At 40.5% G+C, this 19,564-nt stretch overlaps 4 protein-coding genes across 4 annotated transcripts; all 4 read right to left on the bottom strand.

Annotated features, from left to right (window-relative positions):
- Window positions 1-2,344: 2,344 nt before the first annotated feature.
- LOC135337916 (tyrosine-protein kinase receptor UFO-like) lies at window positions 2,345-6,106 on the bottom strand. Its single transcript, XM_064533940.1, has 10 exons — window positions 5,951-6,106; window positions 5,610-5,815; window positions 5,236-5,337; window positions 5,045-5,128; window positions 4,716-4,933; window positions 3,501-3,613; window positions 3,263-3,428; window positions 3,074-3,216; window positions 2,756-2,907; window positions 2,345-2,530 (listed from the first exon to the last, which is right to left on the bottom strand). Exons 3-10 carry the CDS (start codon window positions 5,312-5,314, stop codon window positions 2,445-2,447), a joined length of 1,041 nt encoding a protein of 346 aa, XP_064390010.1. The 5' UTR covers window positions 5,315-5,337; window positions 5,610-5,815; window positions 5,951-6,106; the 3' UTR covers window positions 2,345-2,444.
- A 589-nt stretch (window positions 6,107-6,695) lies between these two features.
- LOC135337190 (uncharacterized) lies at window positions 6,696-7,989 on the bottom strand. The gene is made up of 3 exons (XM_064533089.1): window positions 7,608-7,989; window positions 7,147-7,461; window positions 6,696-7,087 (listed from the first exon to the last, which is right to left on the bottom strand). Exons 1-3 carry the CDS (start codon window positions 7,906-7,908, stop codon window positions 6,696-6,698), a joined length of 1,008 nt encoding a protein of 335 aa, XP_064389159.1. The 5' UTR covers window positions 7,909-7,989.
- A 1,817-nt stretch (window positions 7,990-9,806) lies between these two features.
- Window positions 9,807-11,363, bottom strand: LOC135337919 (fibroblast growth factor receptor-like). The gene is made up of 4 exons (XM_064533943.1): window positions 10,987-11,363; window positions 10,782-10,924; window positions 10,206-10,357; window positions 9,807-10,004 (listed from the first exon to the last, which is right to left on the bottom strand). The coding sequence occupies exons 1-4, from the start codon at window positions 11,035-11,037 to the stop codon at window positions 9,943-9,945; spliced, it is 408 nt and encodes a 135-aa protein (XP_064390013.1). The 5' UTR covers window positions 11,038-11,363; the 3' UTR covers window positions 9,807-9,942.
- Window positions 11,013-18,995, bottom strand: LOC135337907 (fibroblast growth factor receptor 4-like). The gene is made up of 15 exons (XM_064533927.1): window positions 18,646-18,995; window positions 18,175-18,489; window positions 17,708-18,112; window positions 16,839-16,980; window positions 16,380-16,702; window positions 15,931-16,032; window positions 15,761-15,844; window positions 15,397-15,614; window positions 14,434-14,546; window positions 14,196-14,361; window positions 14,008-14,150; window positions 13,688-13,839; window positions 13,006-13,451; window positions 11,617-11,729; window positions 11,013-11,152 (listed from the first exon to the last, which is right to left on the bottom strand). The coding sequence occupies exons 2-13, from the start codon at window positions 18,251-18,253 to the stop codon at window positions 13,366-13,368; spliced, it is 2,013 nt and encodes a 670-aa protein (XP_064389997.1). The 5' UTR covers window positions 18,254-18,489; window positions 18,646-18,995; the 3' UTR covers window positions 11,013-11,152; window positions 11,617-11,729; window positions 13,006-13,365.
- Window positions 18,996-19,564: the final 569 nt, after the last annotated feature.

The raw sequence follows: 19,564 nt of genomic DNA, 5'->3' as shown, positions 1-19,564 counted from the left end.
AAGACCACGAGATTTATACAAATGATGAGAATCGATTGGGTGATTAGTAAAACCAGTAGGTTTTACATAGGATTGGCAGTGGGTTTGCCTGTGTTTAGCAATATTTCAATTATTTTGACTCATGTTCAAACTGTTCTATCTCTGCAGGGAAAGGCCACATCAAGAAACTGGCTGAACAGATAGTTTATTTAGCCTTTTCTCTCTTTGTATCTCTCATTTCATAATCCATAAACATTTTAATGAATAAATATTTTCATTTTAAAAATTGCACTATTTCGACGTTTCACCGCTCTTTGTCTGACTGACTAAGTAAGTAAGTAAGTAAGTAAGTAAGTAAGTAAGTAAGTTTCTTGCCCAGCATTTACTCCAAGTACAGCCATCTCCAGGACATTCTGCACAGGGTTTCCAAACGACTACAACCTGGATTACAAAGCGCTTCTTCAGATTTGCGATTGCTTCCACGAGGCAGATGACCTCTCAGTCTCTATTTCTCTTACCTAGACAATTCCGCCATCTTTAATGACTCAGCAATTGCGTTGTGGCCAATAATAATAGATAGGCGTGGCTAATAAACCGTCCGCCTAAAATCAGTGCAGCAGTGCTTTTCCAGAGCCTGAGGTGTTCCTTTTCTTCACACTGTTCAGCTCTAGCTCCCTTTCTCTGACAGGCATGCTATATGCACTGGCTAGATATCATGCTCTTAAAATGGCTGTCATTTAATACTGATTCGCAAATTCAACATAATTATCAAGTAATAAATTATTACTCATTATACTATAATTATTAGTCCAGAGATATTCGAGAAGATATCTGATTAGTCCTGTCTTCTCTTCTTGTACTGCCTCTTGACGTTCCACTTATGCATGTCATGATACGTAAACTGTACTGAAAAAGAAAGGGAATCCGACTAGAAAAACATTTGCAATGTGAAAAATTGCTAGGATTGGCCAGGGGAACCACAAAAAAGCGTGGGAACAAGAAATCAGACGAGAGCATAACTCCAATCCGTTACAACGTCATGAACATGTACAATACATAGTATATTAAATAATAGACTGTGTTCCAGATCCACCTATCAGCTTCCATCCACCACATCATTCCATGCAGTCACCAGTACGGTCCGTGCATGTTACTACGCATGGATGGACTGTGTGTACCTGTGCTCAACACTGCATGTATTAGGAACATCAATTCATCACAAATCATCATGATTATGTGCCCCACATTCTAAAATGGATGTATAATAAATATATATAGGGATTGGTCATCACTCCACCAGTAAAAATTGCGTGGCATATTGGCTGGGAAAACATGGGAAAACTACCAGTATACATGTGATTGACGTTGTAACGGATTGGAGTTATGCTCTCGTCTGATTTCTTGTTCCCACGCTTTTTTGTGGTTCCCCTGGCCAATCCTAGCAATTTTTCACATTGCAAATGTTTTTCTAGTCGGTTGGGTATACTATTGAACAAGCTCTCAATACCAGCAACACAGTGAAGTATACGTGTGCGTGTGGCAAACTCCAAATTTTTCTTAAACTCAGATGCAAAGGCTTCACCTTCTCTGAGTAAGATGCACATAGCAGAAGGGGAAGGCGCCAGAAGTGCTATATCATCTGCATAGCCCAGCGCACCAACAAAGTGACAACCAAGATGACAACCGATGCCAAGCCGTCACAGCGTAAGGAGTAACTCGTCAATATAGACTGAAAATAGAACTGGAGAAAGGACACTACCTTGACGTACATCGTTTGTAACTCCGAAGGAATCAGAGAGATTGGAATTGCAGCGAACAGCTAGTTTTTGGTCTTTGTACCACGAGAACAAAAAGCGTAGCACTGTGCAAGGAACGTTCCTATCCATGAGCAACTCAGTATGATTCACTCTATCAAACGCTTTACTGGCATCCAAAAAACAACCGAAGACATCTGAATCGCTGTGCAGATATTTGGAGACTACATTCTTGAGCACTACATAAATCTGTGGAGAATCCCTGTTTGAAGCCAAATTGGAGATCTGAGGTAACGAGGCTAGACCTGTACTTCTAATGAGAATGCAACGTTCCAGGGCTTTACTGAGATTTGAAGTCAGGACAATGGGCCATAGATCTACCTCAGCAAAATAACACAACTTCAAAGATTATGCATGAGGTAGTCACCACTTCTCAATATGCCCTATAATTATTGCATATGGAAAGGGCGTGACCAGATTAGAATAACCCTGGTGTTATTTAGCTGCGTACATAAATTAAATAATTATAGTTTGAAACACTAAGTGCTAACTAGATGTGCTGTATAAGTATAGAAGTTACTGGATAGCTAGTCACTTTTTAACCTGTATATTGCTAATAATTGCCATATTCCTGTGAACATTAATAAAGTTCATTTGCACCAATTCAAGTGAAGTTATTTCAGTAACAACTGCTACGATAGAAACACATGATTAAACTATTGTTGAGAGCTTGTAAGGGTTGGTCCTAATTGCTCTGTTCCTTAGTGACTCGTTTAAATCGTCGTATCCACTCATGTCTGCAATTAAAAAATACATACTGATCGTTCAGTGATCTTCAAGTGACACCAATAATCACTGTCACCCCATGTACAGTGTACAGTGTACAGTGGCAGCCTGCTAACACAGGTCAAAACAAATGCTTTGGAGACTTAGGAATATTGCGTTTGAACATAATGATCTCATCTTGTCAGAGGTACATACATTGTACTAACAGTGCAGTGACAGATACAGCCATTGATCACCTATGGGGTCTTGGCTATTATGAGGGAGCTCCATGTTCAGTTCAGCATAGTCAGACACAGAGGAGAGCATGGCGTCCATTATTGAAGACAGGTCAGTGAAGGATGATCTCTCTTCAGAATCCTCCAGCCAGCATCTCTGCATCACCGCTGAGCTGGAGTAATGTGGAACAAAAATAGCTCTGGTATAAAGTTAATATAGCTAAGCACATAATTATAGGACCTCTCCCTAAAAACTACAAACGCATCTTTCAGTTTTGAAATTGACCATTCATATCAAGTTACGATCACTCAATGCTTGCATGCACAAGTATCCCTCACATTTCAGCAGTACAGGCAGTGTTAACGGGAGCGTCCAATCGGCTTCCTCTCTGTAGGAACTTGACAAGAGTCCTGACGTTTACTCCAGGATAGGGAATCTGACCACCACTGAAGACCTCCCACATAGTCACTCCGTACGACCACTGCAGGGGTATTGTATTATTTTATTAAGAGCTAGTTGAAACGCACCACATCTGTTTTCTCAGTGAAGATGGCATCGTTTAGACTTTCCAATGCCATCCACTTGTAGGGCAGCTTGATATCAGCTCGTTCATTCTGTCTAAAATATCCAGTGCTGTAGACGTCCTCGGCCAGTCCAAAGTCACCAACTCTGACATCACCACTCGAGTCCAACCTGAACAGACGGTTGTAGTAATAACGTATAAACGTACAGACACCTCAATGCAATTAGTATATGTAAGCATACATGCAGTTCCGTGCTGCCAAGTCTCGATGAATGAATCTTTGCTGAGAGAGATATTCCATTCCTAGGGCAATCTGATGACACATTCTCAACAGCAGCTTCCTGACACTCTGTGCCTGTGTGTGTGTGTGTGTGTGTGTGTGTGTGTGTGTGTGTGTGTGTGTGTGTGTGTGTGTGTGTGTGTGTGTGTGTGTGTGTGTGTGTGTGTGTGTGTGTGTGTGTGTGTGTGTGTGTGTGTGTGTGTGTGTGTGTGTGTGTGTGTGTGTGTGTGTGTGTGTGTGTGTGTGTGTGTGTGTGTGTGTGTGTGTGTGTGTGTGTGTGTGTGTGTGTGTGTGTGTGTGTGTGTGTGTGTGTGTGTGTGTGTGTGTGTGTGTGTGTGTGTGTGTGTGTGTGTGTGTGTGTGTGTGTGTGTGTGTGTGTGTGTGTGTGTGTGTGTGTGTGTGTGTGTGTGTGTGTGTGTGTGTGTGTGTGTGTGTGTGTGTGTGTGTGTGTGTGTGTGTGTGTGTGTGTGTGTGTGTGTGTGTGTGTGTGTGTGTGTGTGTGTGTGTGTGTGTGTGTGTGTGTGTGTGTGTGTGTGTGTGTGTGTGTGTGTGTGTGTGTGTGTGTGTGTGTGTGTGTGTGTGTGTGTGTGTGTGTGTGTGTGTGTGTGTAGTGTGAGAATGGATTACACTTATCAATGGAATATTTGGGAATCGTTGATGTATCTGCATATAATTATATGCATGAGCCTATAGAGTCTATATACTTTCTGCTAGCCAGGTTAATGGGCACCATACAATGTTTCCACAGCATGTATTTGGCCTGTCTGTGTTAGCAGCCACTTCCTTTATTACAACCACTGTTGGACTGTTGGTCTACCACAGTATAAGGTTTCACTGTACCAAGAGCTGTGTTTCTAGGAACCCCAGCTGGCTCATCCAAAAGAAGCATATGTGGTGTGGGTGTGATAATTGTATTAGAGGCATATATGGTGTGTGATCTGGGTGTGAGCTCATAATATAGGAACCTAGTGGTATGGCCGGGTGAGTCATGTCATAAAGTGTGAAGCATGCAAGTCATGCCAGGTTAATAACAAGTCTCCATATATGGCATGTGTTTGAACTTGTGTGTTAGCAGGCTGCCTCTTTTACGACCACTTCTGGTCTGCCCAAGGGAAGCACTACTCTAAGAAGTCTCCATGCAGTTAGAAATCAAGCCATTTGCTAGTACGTGTCTGACCTTTTCTTTGCTGCAATTATCAGTCAATTTTAAACCATTTCTCTCCTTTTTCAAATAATCCAGTACACTCCCATTGGTCATATGTGGCATCACCATGGAAACACCGGGTCCGGCATCTAGACACACTCCAATCAGGGGCATGACGTGAGGGTGGTTGAAATCCTTCATCTTGATAATCTCACTCATCAGAATTTGAATATCCGAAGAAGAAAATAAACCTAAAAATAAGACGATACATAATTATATATATAAAAGGTGATTGTACATTTGATTTGGTATTTCAATAGCTACATTTATATAACATGTAGCTAGCTGGTTGTGTAAGTTACCTTTCAATGTCTTCACAGCCACAGCTTGCAATGGCTCATCTTTCCAATTCATTAGTAAACCTTTGTACACCATTCCAGTTTCCCCTGGAAACAAGGTTTTGCAACAATTTTTATACGGTGCTGATCATGCAAAATAAGAAATACACGTACTGTACATGTACAATAGAAGATACGTACGTAATATCTCTCACCTTGTCCAATGGGATCACTGCTCAGTTTCAGCTGAGATCCTGGTATCTTTAGAGATTCTGATAGATCAGGCAGCTTCATCACATTACCAAGTATCAGTGACCCTGGACGGAGTGATCATGTGACTACAAAGCTGTACGTATACCATACCGTATACATAGGTCAGTGAAGAAGTACATATTGGTATTGTATGCACGCAAGCCCAAATTGTGAACTTGTACAATAGTTTACACATAATTAATTGCTCGAAATTAGAGGGCGGCAGCGTCCGACTAACTTACGTGCTTGAGAGGCCCAGCAATTGAACTAAATTTTAGCCAAAAGGTTTTAGTAATCTTGCATGCACACATTATTATAATTAGTTCATGTAACGTACAAGCATTGGCTATAGCACTTGAAACCTCTTCAACACTTCCCTCAGAGGCTTTTCCTGTGACATTAAGAGTTTCGTTTGCAGTGGACTCTTCTTCATCAATATCAGTAGATGGTTTAAAAGAGTGATGTCTATCGGTGAGAGATACTTGAGATGTACGACCAGTTGTAGAGGTCTCATCAAAAGGAGTTGACAGTGGATAAATTGGTCTGATGATAATAGCAGATAAGGATGCGAGATCATAAAGAGGTATGTGTCTCATGAAAAGTTGTGCATCTCTAATAATTATTTCTATAGCTTTTGCACAATGAGAAATGTGTCTATAAAATTGTATTACGGATTACCTCTGAGTCAGCACATTGTCAGTTGCAGGTTGTTGTGTTCTCGACAGTTTTCTTCGCTTGTAGATCCGAACACAAACTATAACCCAGCTCAATGAAACAAACAAAATAATGATAATAATGGCCGCAGTGGTTCCAATTACAACGCTCACACTTAGAGGTGTACCTGAAGTTCAAGAGCAAGACTGTTATAATCCTTATTTCTTACAATAATAATTGTACTGTACCCTCGCGAGAATACGCCCACTCAGACTTATAATCGCAAACAGCGAGTTTTCACTCGAATATATGCCCACCCTCAAATCGAGGCTTACACTTGTGGCTATGTCTGTATTTTCATTGACAATAACAATGTTATAAACTAATGCATGAGTACGATTGAAGCATGATAAGAATGAACATGAAGAAGTGGACTCTGACTCTATTCATTGCTCGTCAGAAGTAGCAGCAGGAACTTCCCAAAAGATGGACAAAGTTTGCAGGTGATGACTTTGTTCTGAGATTTGTGTTAGTTGTTACCTTTCTCTGCAACTAACTGTTCATTCTGGGTGGGCGTATAATCAAGTCAAAATACCCTTGTGCAAGAACTTTGAAGCAAAAGAGGGGATGGTCCTATTTTCGCGAGGGTATGGTACATGCATACAGTGATATAATACACTATTGTCAAGCTAGTCTCTACAGACCCTGTGGTTATTAGACAGCTCAATCACCCTTGGGACAAAATCCTTACAGGGCCCACACAAACCATTTATATAATACCTGTTGCAGTAGAATTAGTAGGCATAGTAATGGCATTAGAGGTTGTTACTATAAGCTGTGCAGTAGAGCTTGTGATCTGTTCTGGTAAACTGTTGTCAAAGTTGTTGTTGTTGTTCAGTGATGAAATGGTACCATCAAACGATTGATGAAAAATGCAAATAACAAATCCACTGCTGGAAGGGGACGATAATTCTAATATGCTCCGAACATAAGCCGAGTCTATGCAGGAGGTGGTTACATTTGTATCGTCAGCAGTGTAGGTATCTCCATTATATAGCCATTGGATCTCTACACTCGTTCCCTCGGCAGCACACTCAAAGGTGACAGGAGAACCAGCAGACACAGTTTGAGTAACAAGGGCAACATCAATTGAAAGTGGCACTGCAGTGATATTGTACATAATGATTCATTCATCATTATACATAAGCATATGAACTTACCAACTTTAGTCAATTGAAATTGTGGTCTATTCAAAGCAGGATAATCGACCACTTGTTCACATGCACTGCATTCCTGCATCCTCAGAGCACAGGTATAGGTAGTGACATCAGGTGACTGCCTTGTAATAGAAATAGTCAGTGTTTGACTAAACTCTCCTGGGATTACATTGTTTGACACATATGTATTAAACCAGATGTGATGGTAGGGGCGAATATGATCACTTGCTGTGCCTAGTTCATAAGGACATACTAGTGTATGTACACTTTCGACAATCGCAAGAAGTCTTGTTACAGTTGGTTCCAGAACAGGTATTACTGTATAAATATACATACAGGTCATACATAAATCTACGTAATTGACTATAGACATTACATAATTGTATCAATCTGGTCTGTAGCCGAGTAAACTACAAATATTACATTGTAACTATTAGCTATTGACTAAGTAATTATCTGCTCACCTCCAAAATATACCAAATCTGTGGACATACCACCAACTTCACAATAAGCAGCCTTCTCAACTGATGGAATTACGGTGAATGTAGCCTCTGTGATACTAGTAGACTCATCGACAAATATTTCAGTATCATTCGAACCATCAACATGGAGACTGACTACTCTAATCTCAATCTCTCTATTTCCAAAGGACACACAGTTGACCGTAATCTCATTGTCGTCTCTACTCTGACTCTGAGTGATGTCGCCTTGAGCATTGACAAACATAAAAAATAACAAGGTGGAGAAACTTGTTTTTAGTTTCATAGCTCTATAGATCTACAGCTCAGCAAAAACTATAATTATGTTGTACACAACAATTAGCGGAGGGAAGACACCTCCAGCTCCATAATCATTAGATGATCTACAGTTACTGCGCATGCGCACTATTATTGGCTTACATTCTCAGGGTGAGCTGCAAATTATGGGTATTGAAGATTGGAGTATATATAACTTGAACTTGACAAAAAGTGACCAATCCTTTGATAACTGGGGGAAATCTTGCAGTGGGCTAGCTGATAAAAGCACGGTGAGTGTGTACAATGCTATTGAAGCAGACTGCAAGACTCAACTATTCCCTCGCCTACCTAGTGAACCCATGCAGTGAACCTACAGTACCAACAACCTACCCTCCATACAGACCCATCACTGAGGCCACTATGGAAACATTAACAAGCATTGCATCAACAAATACCTACTGCTGTCATGATGAAACTTTATACATGTAGTAATCAAGCTTTATTTAGTTATTGCGCATGCGCACTATTATTGGCGAAAGTTGATCTGTAGTGAAGCAGACTGCAACACTCAACTATTCCCTCGACTATAACCAGTGAACCCACCGTACCAACAACCTACCCTCCACACAGACCCATCACTCTGGCCACTACATGACAACATTAACAAGCATTGCATTAATAAATGCCTATTGCTGTCATACCCACGGATGAAACTTGATGTGATGGTATAGTCATGAAGGCACCAACATTGTAATTAACATGACCATCACAATCCCAATCACCTATGGCAACTATCAGCCCAAGCAACTTCGTAAGGGAGCTGGCGATGATGTAGTTGTGAATCTACATATATCTGAAGTTATCTCCGACCATGGTGCAGCTGATACCTATATATATAGCCGGGAATTAACTCTGTCAAGTACTGATGAGCAAAATTATATTTGCATGCATGGCTGATTGAATATTGAAGCCATGACTTTTGAACACATGTAACAAGTAAAAGTTTGCAGAACTCCTTAGTCTGTATAATAATTATTGCCGTATATCGCTCTGAACATTTTTGTTTAAGTAAAATGCAATATAGAATTGCTATACAGTAGAAACATGTGATCAATCTAGTAACGAGATAATGTTGGCAATTGGTCAGTTTTTGTCACTCTGTTCCTTAGCGACTCGTTTAAATCATCGTATCCATGCACTTATGTCTGCAAAAATATCAAGCATAAATTTGTTGCAGTAACATTTTTTTGCTAGCTTAATTAATTAATTGTGGTATACAATGGTCATAATGAAGAGGTGGTCACTAACACATGCACTTTGAAGTGGGGTTGGCTATACTATTCTTGTTACTTAAAATAATACATTGTCTACAGTTACAGACACATGCAGCCATTGATCATGCACCTATGGGGTCTTGGCTATTATGAGGGAGCTCCATGTTCAGTTCAGCATAGTCAGACACAGAGGAGAGCATGGCGTCCATTATTGAAGACAAGTCAGTGAAGGATGGTTATGATGGTCATAAATGAAAGCTAAGAAACTTTAAGATGTGTGGTGGTATGCAACAAGCTTAAATACCGTATATATAGCTCTATACTGCCATGTCAACAAATGTACCTAAGCTTTATAATAGTATATAATTATAGTCACGAAGGCACCACCATTAGAATCAAAATGACCGTCACGATCCTAATCACCTATGGCAACTATCAGCACGAGCAACTTCGTAAGGGAGCTGACGATGATGTAGTTGTGAATCTACGTATATCTGAAGTTATCTCCGACCACAGTGTAGCTGATACCTACAGGGGAATGGCCACTCTGCGTATAAAGGCACTCTGCTGTCAAGACTCAGCGATAAAAATTATTTGCTTGGCTGATTGGAATATTGAAGCCAATAGTCTTACATACTATCGTGTACCAGAGGAGAGTTAGCAGATAACTTTTTAGTACGTATAATAATGCCGTATATTGCTGTGAACATTATCAAGTGAAATCAATACAGTAAAAATAATTCCTACTATAGAAACACGTTTAGATGAGTAAAAATAATTGCTGGCTATTAGTCAGTTCTTGTCGCTCTATTCCTTAGTGCCTCATTTAAATCATCGTATCCACTCATGTCTGCAAAAATAAACAATTTTCGAAGCGAAGCATATATTTTGCAGTCGCCTTGGTAACAATATTATGAAGAGGTGGTCTACTAACACATGCTGCTGTGGAGAGTTTGGGGTATTGGATCTAAACTGTATATGATTATGATCTCATTACTTGTTAGAGATACATTGTACCAACAGTGCAGTTAAAGATACAGCTATTGATCACCTATGGGGTCTTGGCTATTATGAGGGAGCTCCATGTTCAGTTCAGTGGTGTCAGACACAGAGGAGAGCATGGCGTCCATTATTGAAGACAGGTCAGTGAAGGATGGCCTCTCTTTAGAATCCTCCAGCCAGCATCTCTGCATCACCGCTGAGCTGGAGTGAGATAATTTAAAAGCAGCGTTCTAGGTTAGGCCACTCCAAGTGATACTCTGGTTTCTGGTCCACCACCCGCATCAAATTTTATTCTTGGATTTCTATCTCATTATTGGATTTCTATTACTACGCATGCGCAGAATAGTCCCATGTGGCAAAAAATAGTGTGATAATGATATTCATTTGCAAAATAATGAGATTCATAAGGTGAAATTGATATGACATAATGAGAAAAGCCGCCCGCCCGCATGCAATTAGAAAAACTTCAGGACCAGAAACCAGAGTGTCACTTGGAGTGGCCTTAGTTGAACACACAAAATTATTGACTTTCCTAAAAACTAAAAGACGCATCTTTCAATCTTGAAAATGGCCACTCAATGACAAGTAACGAGCCCTCAATGGTTGCATGCACCAACTGACTCACATTTCAGTAGTACAGGCAGTGTTAACGGGAGCGTCCAATCGGCTTCCTCTCTGAAGGAACTTGACAAGAGTCCCGACATCTACTCCAGGATAGGGAATCTGACCACCACTGAAGACCTCCCACATAGTCACTCCGTACGACCACTGCAGGGGGTATTGAAATATTGAAAAATGTGTAGTTTGCAAAAGCTATAGTTGAAACGTACCACATCTGTTTTCTCAGTGAAGATGGCATCGTTTAGACTCTCCAATGCCATCCACTTGTAGGGCAGCTTGATATCGGCTCGTTCATTCTGTTTAAAATATCCAGTGCTGTAGACGTCCTCGGCCAGTCCAAAGTCACCAACTCTGACATCACCACTAGAGTCCAACCTGAACAGACAGTTGCAGTCTCAATGAACTGCTTATCGGTATACATTGTACTGATCAATTGTGCAGTGATTTCTATTGCACATTTGGCATTTCAATTGAAAGGTCCTTGATATTCAGTAACTAGGTATAGACTATCGATTATCGTATATCCTATCGTCTCAATGCATATATTATTGCAATTACTCTTATTCAATGGGGATTATAGACACTATAGTTGATAAGATCTAGTACATATAGGAAAAGTGCCTCACTATGGGACTTGTATACCTGTAATTTACTTAGTCTTCCATTGTTAAGTAATTGTATTGTAGTCAAGCCTCAATGGCAAGGTTTGCACATGTGTACTAGTATCTAAATGAGTTAGACACTGTTTTGGAGGTGCCTGTGTGATTTAGAAGCCCTCAGCCACTTGCTACGCTCGGGATACTAAATCAGTGCCTACACTATATACTTTATAAGCGTACATGCAGTTCCGTGCTGCCAAGTCTCGATGAATGAATCTTTGCTGAGAGAGATATTCCATTCCTAGTGCAATCTGATGACACATTCTCAACAACAGCTTCCTGACACTCTGTGCCTGTGTGTGTGTGTGTGTGTGTGTGTGTGTGTGTGTGTGTGTGTGTGTGTGTGGGTGTGTGTGTGTGTGTGTGTGCGTGCGTGCGTGTGTGCATGTGTGTGTGTGTGTGTGCGTGCGTGTGTGTGCGCGTGTGTGTGTGTGTGTGTGTGTGTGTGTGTGTGTGTGTGTGTGTGTGTGTGTGTGTGTGTGTGTGTGTGTGTGTGTGTGTGTGTGTGTGTGTGTGTGTGTGTGTGTGTGTGTGTGTGTGTGTGTGTGTGTGTGTGTGTGTGTGTGTGTGTGTGTGTGTGTGTAGTGTAAGAATGAGTAATATTATGCTCTTTAAAATGGAAAATTTGGGCAATCGTAGATTTAGAACACAATTCAGTATGAGCCCTTTCCGCTAGCCAGGTTAATGGGCCCCATGCAACGTCTCCATAGCATAATGGACCTGTGTTAGCTGGCCACTTCTTTATTTAGTCTACATGCTCAAGGGTGAGTCTGACCACAATAATAATAAGGTTTCACTCTATACCAACTGTGTTCCCAGGAATTCCAGCTGGCTCATCAAAAAGAGGCATGCATGTGGGTGATCGGGATATGAGCTCATAAGGAACAATGGTTTGTGAGCTATGGCCGATAAGTCATGTCTATTGCATGTATTTGAACCTGTGTGTTTAGCAGGCCACCTCTTTTACGACCACTTCTGGTCTGCCCAAGCTAAAGAAGCACTATATACTCTAAAAGAAGTCTCCTCAGTATTTAGTCATTAGAAATTAAACCCTTTGCTATTATCTGACCTTTTCTTTGCACCAGTATCTGAAATGGGAGTCAAGAGTAAGCATGTCATGTTTGTGAGTTTTTAGCAATGTATAATTATAAGGCCCTATAAAGACTATCCATGAAGTTTCACGGAGGAATTGTGAGTGTACGGAGAAAGAAGAGAATATACGGAAGCACAACACCAAAACTTGCTCTCCTAGCTAGCTAAAAGACTACAAACGATTATAGTACTCACAGTAGTTATAAATAATGCCTAGCTATATCCTGTTAATTAACATGCTAACGTACAGTGAAATTTGTTTCAAGCAGACCAACAGTGGCTATAATAAAGAGGTAGCCTGCTAACAAAGGTTGAAACACAAGCTATGGAGAATTTGGGGCTCATTATATCCTGTCTGTATTATAGAGGGTGATCTACATATAGAGTAATCACGAAATGTGAAAACAAAATCCAGTTCTTAGAGTATACACAGCAGTACATTAATTAATGATTCCTATTGAGTTCTCAATTAATTACCAATTGTTTGCTCCTCCATGCAGTACATGATATTGTGAAGAGGTACACGGCCGACTACGACAAGGCACTGATCTTCAACAAGGTCCATCACGAGCTCAACCAGGTGGGCGTGACCAGATTAGAATAACACTGTGGTGTTATTTAGCTGTGTACATAAATTAAATAATTATAGTTTGAAACACTAACTGCTAACTATAGATGTGCTGTATAAGTATAGAAGTTACCGGATAGCTAGTCACTTTTTAACCTGTATATATATATTGCTAATAATTGCCATATTCCTGTGAATATTTCAAAATTCATTTGCACCAATTCAAGTGAAGTTATGTCAGTAACAACTGCTACGATAGAAACACATGATTAAACTATTGTTGAGAGCTTGTAAGGGTTGGTCCTAATTGCTCTGTTCCTGAGCGACTCGTTTAAATCGTCGTATCCACTCATGTCTGCAATTAAAAAAATACATACTGACCGTTCAGTGATCTTCGAGTGACACCATGCAGTTACTGTCACCCCATGTACAGTGGCTGTGAAAAGAGGTAGCCTTGCTAACACAGATCAAAACAAATGCTTCGGAGACTTAGGAATATTGCGTTTTGAACATTATGATCTCATCTTGTCAGAGGTACATATATATATACATTGTACCAACAGTACAGTTACAATTACAGCCATTGATCACCTATGTAGTCTTGGCTATTATGAGGGAGCTTCATGTTCAGTTCAACATAGTCAGACACAGAGGAGAGCATGGCGTCCATTATTGAAGACAGGTCAGTGAAGGATGGCCTCTCTTTATAATCCTCCAGCCAGCATCTCTGCATCACCGCTGAGCTGGAGTGATATGGAACAAGAATAGCTCTGGTATAAAGTTAATATAGCTAAGCACATAATTATAGGACCTCTCTTCCTAAAAACTACAAACGCATCTTTCAGTTTTGAAATTGGCCATTCATATCAAGTTACGATCACTCAATGCTTGCATGCACAAGTATCCCTCACATTTCAGCAGTACAAGCAGTGTTAACGGGAGCGTCCAATCGGCTTCCTCTCTGTAGGAACTTGACAAGAGTCCTGACGTCTACTCCAGGATAGGGAATCTGACCGCCACTGAAGACCTCCCACATAGTCACTCCGTACGACCACTGCAGGGGGTATTGAAATATTACTAAGAGCTAGTTGAAACGTACCACATCTGTTTTCTCAGTGAAGATGGCATCGTTTAGACTTTCCAATGCCATCCACTTGTAGGGCAGCTTGATATCAGCTCGTTCATTCTGTCTAAAATATCCAGTGCTGTAGACGTCTTCGGCCAGTCCAAAGTCACCAACTTTGACATCACCACTCGAGTCCAACCTGAACAGACGGTGTAGTAATAACGTATAAACGTACAGATACCTCAATGCAATTATTATATTTAAGGCATACATGCAGTTCCGTGCTGCCAAGTCTCGATGAATGAATCTTTGCTGAGAGAGATATTCCATTCCTAGGGCAATCTGATGACACATTCTCAACAACAGCTTCCTGACACTCTGTGCCTGTGTGTGTGTGTGTGTGTGCGTGTGTGTGTGTGTGTGTGTGTGTGTGTGTGTGTGTGCGTGCGTGCGTGCGTGTGGTGTGTGTGTGTGTGTGTGTGCGTGCGTGCGTGCGTGTGTGTGTAGTGTGAGAATTAATGGGATTATGCTCTTTAAATGGAAGATTTGGGCCCGAAAGCAATGGTAGATTTAGAAAACACAATTCACATGTACATGTATCTGTATGAGTCCGCTAGCCAGGTATGGAATGTCTCTCCATATGTTTGTACCTGCGTTAGCTGGCCACTAGTCTGCATGCTCAAGGGTGAGTCTGACCACAATATAAGTCTATACTAGCTGTGTTCCCAGGACCTGTGTTAGTTGGCCACTAGTCTACATGCTCAAGGGCGAGTCTGACCACAATATAAGGTTTCACTCTATACCAGCTGTGTTTTCAGGACCTGTGTTAGCTGGCCACTAGTCTGCATGCTCAAGGGTGAGTCTGACCACAATATAAGGTTTCACTCTGTTCCCAGGACCTGTGTTAGCTGGCCACTAGTCTACATGCTCAAGGGTGAGTCTGACCACAATATAAGGTTTCACTCTATACCAGCTGTGTTCCCAGGAATTCCAGCTTGCTCATTAAAAAGAGGCATGCATGTGGGTGATCGGGATATGAGCTCATATTTAGCGGATTAGTTATGTCTATAATTATTGCGGTCACTCAATAAACAGGTCATGCACACACCCTCCACATGCAGTCTCCATATATAGCATGTATTTAGCCTATGTTAGCAGGCCACCTATTTTACGACCACTGTTGGTCTGCCCAAGGGAAGCACTATTTTAGTCATTAACAGTGCTAGTGTCTGACCTTTTCTTTGCTGCAGTTTCCAGTCAATTTTAAACCACTTCTCTCCTTTTTCAAATAATCTAGTACACTCCCATTGGTCATATGTGGCATCACCATGGAAACACCGGGTCCGGCATCTAGACACACTCCAATCAGGGGCATGACGTGAGGGTGGTTGAAATCCTTCATCTTGATAATCTCACTCATCAGAAATTGAATATCCGACGAGGAAAACAAACCTAATTGTTCGTTTTAGTCACTGGAACACATGCACCAATTGTTTCAAATACACTACTAAAATTAATAGGAGACAACAGCTCTTCTACACATGTAGTGAGGTTCCCTTCAGCTCCCAGCAGCACATAAGGCAGACATATAAAATTACCTTTTAATGTCTTCACGGCCACAGCTTGCAATGGCTCATCTTTCCAGTTCATTAGTAAACCTTTGTACACCATTCCAGTTTCCCCTGGAAACAATTCAAGCCAGTTCATTTGTCAGTGTTTGAAATATAAAATACACACTGTACAAGTACAATAAGATACATTCTCTCACCTTGTCCAATGGGATCACTGCTCAGTTTCAGTTGAGATCCTGGTATCTTTAGAGATTCTGGTAGATCAGGCAGCTTCATCACATTACCAAGTATCAGGGACCCTGGATGGACACAGAGTGATCATGTGACTACAAAGCCGTACCGTGTATATAGGTCAGCGAAGAAGTAATACATTATTTATGGGATTGTTGTTCAGTTTGTTTATAAACAAATATAAGCAGTGCAACAAGCACACTACGTGTGTTATTTAACCCACCATTTTAACAGTGCGCGCGCGCATGCACGCAAACCTAAATCTTGAACTTGTACACATATTCGCTCAGAAATTAAATATAGAGAGTGGCGGCACCCGACTAGCTTACGCACTTGAGACGCCCAGCAATTGCACTAAATTTTAGCCATTTCTACCAAAAGTTCTTAGTAATCACAATTAGTTCATGTAACGTACAAGCATTGGCTATAGCACTTGAAACCTCTTCAACACTTTTCCCAGCAGTGGAAGCTTTTTCTGTGCCAGTAGAAGTTTCATTTGCAATGGATTCTCCTCTTGAATCGTTGATAGCAATAGATGGTTCCAATATGGAAGAGTGATGTCCATCGGTAATAGACACTTGAGCTGTAGGGTCAGTTGTTGGAAATCGGGGTACCGTCTCCGGCGGCAACTCTGAGCTGTTCACCTCATTGGTACTCGGGGTAGATTCTTGTGTGCCATTGATTGGAGTTAACGTTGACAGTTGTCGGATAGTATTATCAGGTAATGCAAGATCATGCCTGGAGAGAGATGAACTTAATATAGTCATTGAAGGTAACCATGCAGAGTCTCAATTGTAAAAGTTATGCATTCATTTTAGCCTATAGTGCTTGTTTTATAGTTTTAAATACTGGTCTAAATGTAAACTTTAAGTACCTTAAACCAGTTCTTGCAAGTTGGTTTGCTTTCAACAGCTGTCTTCGTTTGTAGAGCCCAAAACAAACTATACATATTATGCAAAAGCCTGCCCCCGTTGCAGCAAGTGTAAGGATGATGACAGCTATTGCAGCACTAGTATCTGGAATGGAAGTCAAGAGTAAGCATGCATGTTTGTGAGTTTTTAGCAATGTATAATTATAAGGCCCTATAAAGACTATCCATTATACATGCATGCTACGAGTACAACGCTTAACGGTCAAGAAATAATTATTGTGAGTATAATAGCAAACTTTGCAAGGTTTAATCAATTCGCCAAAATAAAATCGTAAAACCTAAATTAGACACTATTATTTTGATAAGATCTACATGGAAAGTACATGGGAATAGTGCCTCAGAGCAGGTATACTATGGGACTTAGTGTACCTGCAAATTTACTTAGTATATACCTATAGTATCCCGTTGTCAAGTAATTGTATTGTAGTCAAGCGGTTTCACGCATGCGCACTAGTATCTAAATGAGTTAGACACTGTTTTGTCTGTGTCCATGTGATTTAGAAGCCCTCAGCCACTTGTAGTACCCTCACTACACTCGGGATACTAAATCAGTGCCTTTGGGCTTCTAGATCCCTGCAAAACAGCCTATATAAATACACATGATCCTTGCCAGAACACAATAGATATAGATCGCAAAAGGTCAATTTTTGCTGATTTGGCTCATTAGCAAAGGTTTTCACCCGCAAAACATTCTAGTAATAATTATGGTATACAATAATCATGGGAATCATATACCGGCACAGTATAATAATAGCTCATGATCAGCAGTGCATGGATACACTTATTAAATACCTCCATGCACAATCACATACCAGCTGTTGAGGTAGTAGGGAGAGTAGTGGCAGAGGTAGTACGCATAGTGGTAGGAGAGGTTGTTCCTGGTATTACTATGAGCTCTGCAGTAGAGTTCATGATCTGTTCTGGTAAACTGTTGCTAAAGTCGTTGTTATTCAGTGATGAAACGGTACCATCAAACAATTGACGAACAATGCAAATAACACTTCCATTGCTGGAAGGGGATGATAATTTTAATATGCTCCGAATATAAGGCGAGTCTATGCGGGAGGTGGTTACATTTCCATCGTCAGCAGTGTAGCTATCTCCATTATACATCCATATAATCTCTATACTCGTTCCATTGGCAGCACACTCAAAGGTGGCAGGAGAACCAGCGGACACATTTCGGGTAACAGGGGCAACATCAATTGAAAGTGGCACTGCAGTGATATTGTACATAATGATTCATTCATCATTATATATAATAAGCATATGAACTTACCAACTTTAGTCAATTGAAATTGTGGTCTATTAAAAGAAGGATACTCAACCACTGATTCACATGCACTGCATTCTTGCATCCTCAGAGCACAGGTATAAGTAGAAAAATTAGGTGACTGCTTTGAAACAGAAGCATTCAGTATTCGATTAAACTCTTCTGGGATTGCAACGTTGGAATTGTCTGTATTAAACCAGATATGATGGTAGGGGCTTATATGATCACTTGCTGTGCCTAGTTCATAAGGACATACTAGTATAAGTTCACTTCCGACAATCGCAAGTAGTCTTGTTACAGTTGGTTCCAGAACAGGTATTGCTGTATAAATAATTAATATACAGGTCATACATAAATCTACGTAATTGACTATAATTATAGACATTACATAACTGTATCAATCTGGTCTGTAGCCGAGTAAACTACAAATATTACATTGCAACTATTATAATATTGCCTAAGTAATTATCTGCTCACCTCCAAAATATACCAAATCTGTGGACACACCACCAGCTTCACAATAAGCAGCCTTCTCATCTGATGGAGTTACGGTGAATGTCTTTGTGTGTGTGCTTGTACCAATAGATGTTTCAGTATCATTCGAACTGTCAGCACGGAGACTGACCACTCCAATCGTAATCACGTTTCCAAAGAACTCACAGTTGAACACAATCTCATTGCCATCTCTATATTCTGACTCTGAGTGATGTCACCTTGAGCATTGACAAACATAAAAAATAACAAGGTAGAGAAACTTGTTTTTAGTTTCATAGCTCTATAGATCTATACAGCTCAGCAAAAACTAATTGCATTTGCGGTTCATTTTGCAGTTCAACTACATGCACTTCTGAAGTTGGCTTTTGCAGTTCGCAGTTGACTTTTGCAGTTGGCTTCTGCAGTTCGCAGTTGACTTTTGCAGTTGGCTTGCAGTTGGCTTTTGCAGTTGGCTTTTGCAGTTGCTCAATCACAATGAATGTGACATCACAATTCTTACAGCATTAAGGACATATATAGAAGTACTGTATAGCAGGACCTAGAAATGCTGATAGCAAGTAGAAACAGGTTACCATAATTATATAATAAACAACAATAATAATTAGATGTTGCAACAACATATATTTCTTAATAAGAAGCAGGCAAGCCATGATTATGCAGCTGACTAGCTAGCTGTGTTTAATATCTCTGCTGTGTCTGTCTGTGTTTGAACGATTGGTCTCCACGAGTAAAAGTATTTCATCAATAGATATGTTGAAATAGGGTATTCAATGTCTGCATATATCCTAATTACTGTATACCGTTGAATTGTAGCAAATGTGCCATGATAAAACACAGACAGACACAGCAGAGATATTAGAATTAGACACAGCTATAGCTATATAGCCAGCATAATTATTCT

This window comes from Halichondria panicea, chromosome 6 (assembly GCF_963675165.1).
Source record: "Halichondria panicea chromosome 6, odHalPani1.1, whole genome shotgun sequence".
In the NCBI taxonomy this organism is placed as follows: domain Eukaryota; kingdom Metazoa; phylum Porifera; class Demospongiae; order Suberitida; family Halichondriidae; genus Halichondria; species Halichondria panicea.
This window is presented reverse-complemented; position numbering and strand designations above follow the sequence as displayed.

Excerpts from the sequence above, each read along its gene's own strand:
- LOC135337916 (XM_064533940.1), bottom strand. The coding sequence starts at position 5,314 with ATGAAGCTGCCTGATCTATCAGAATCTCTAAAGATACCAGGATCTCAG. Across the intron at positions 4,934-5,044 it reads GGCTGTGAAGACATTGAAAG|GTTTATTTTCTTCTTCGGAT; the intron begins GTAACTTACACA and ends TCTTATTTTTAG. Across the intron at positions 3,217-3,262 it reads TCACTGAGAAAACAGATGTG|TGGTCGTACGGAGTGACTAT; the intron begins GTGCGTTTCAAC and ends ATACCCCTGCAG.
- LOC135337190 (XM_064533089.1), bottom strand. The coding sequence starts at position 7,908 with ATGAAACTAAAAACAAGTTTCTCCACCTTGTTATTTTTTATGTTTGTC. Across the intron at positions 7,462-7,607 it reads AGATTTGGTATATTTTGGAG|TAATACCTGTTCTGGAACCA; the intron begins GTGAGCAGATAA and ends ATATTTATACAG. Across the intron at positions 7,088-7,146 it reads ATTTCAATTGACTAAAGTTG|TGCCACTTTCAATTGATGTT; the intron begins GTAAGTTCATAT and ends ATATCACTGCAG.
- LOC135337919 (XM_064533943.1), bottom strand. The coding sequence starts at position 11,037 with ATGGCATTGGAGAGTCTAAACGATGCCATCTTCACTGAGAAAACAGAT. Across the intron at positions 10,925-10,986 it reads TCACTGAGAAAACAGATGTG|TGGTCGTACGGAGTGACTAT; the intron begins GTACGTTTCAAC and ends TACCCCCTGCAG. Across the intron at positions 10,005-10,205 it reads TAATAGCCAAGACCCCATAG|ACATGAGTGGATACGATGAT; the intron begins GTGATCAATAGC and ends TTATTTTTGCAG.
- LOC135337907 (XM_064533927.1), bottom strand. The coding sequence starts at position 18,253 with ATGCAAGAATGCAGTGCATGTGAATCAGTGGTTGAGTATCCTTCTTTT. Across the intron at positions 16,981-17,707 it reads CCCTACTACCTCAACAGCTG|ATACTAGTGCTGCAATAGCT; the intron begins GTATGTGATTGT and ends CTTCCATTCCAG. Across the intron at positions 14,362-14,433 it reads TTGGCAGCACGGAACTGCAT|GTTGGACTCGAGTGGTGATG; the intron begins GTATGCCTTAAA and ends CCGTCTGTTCAG.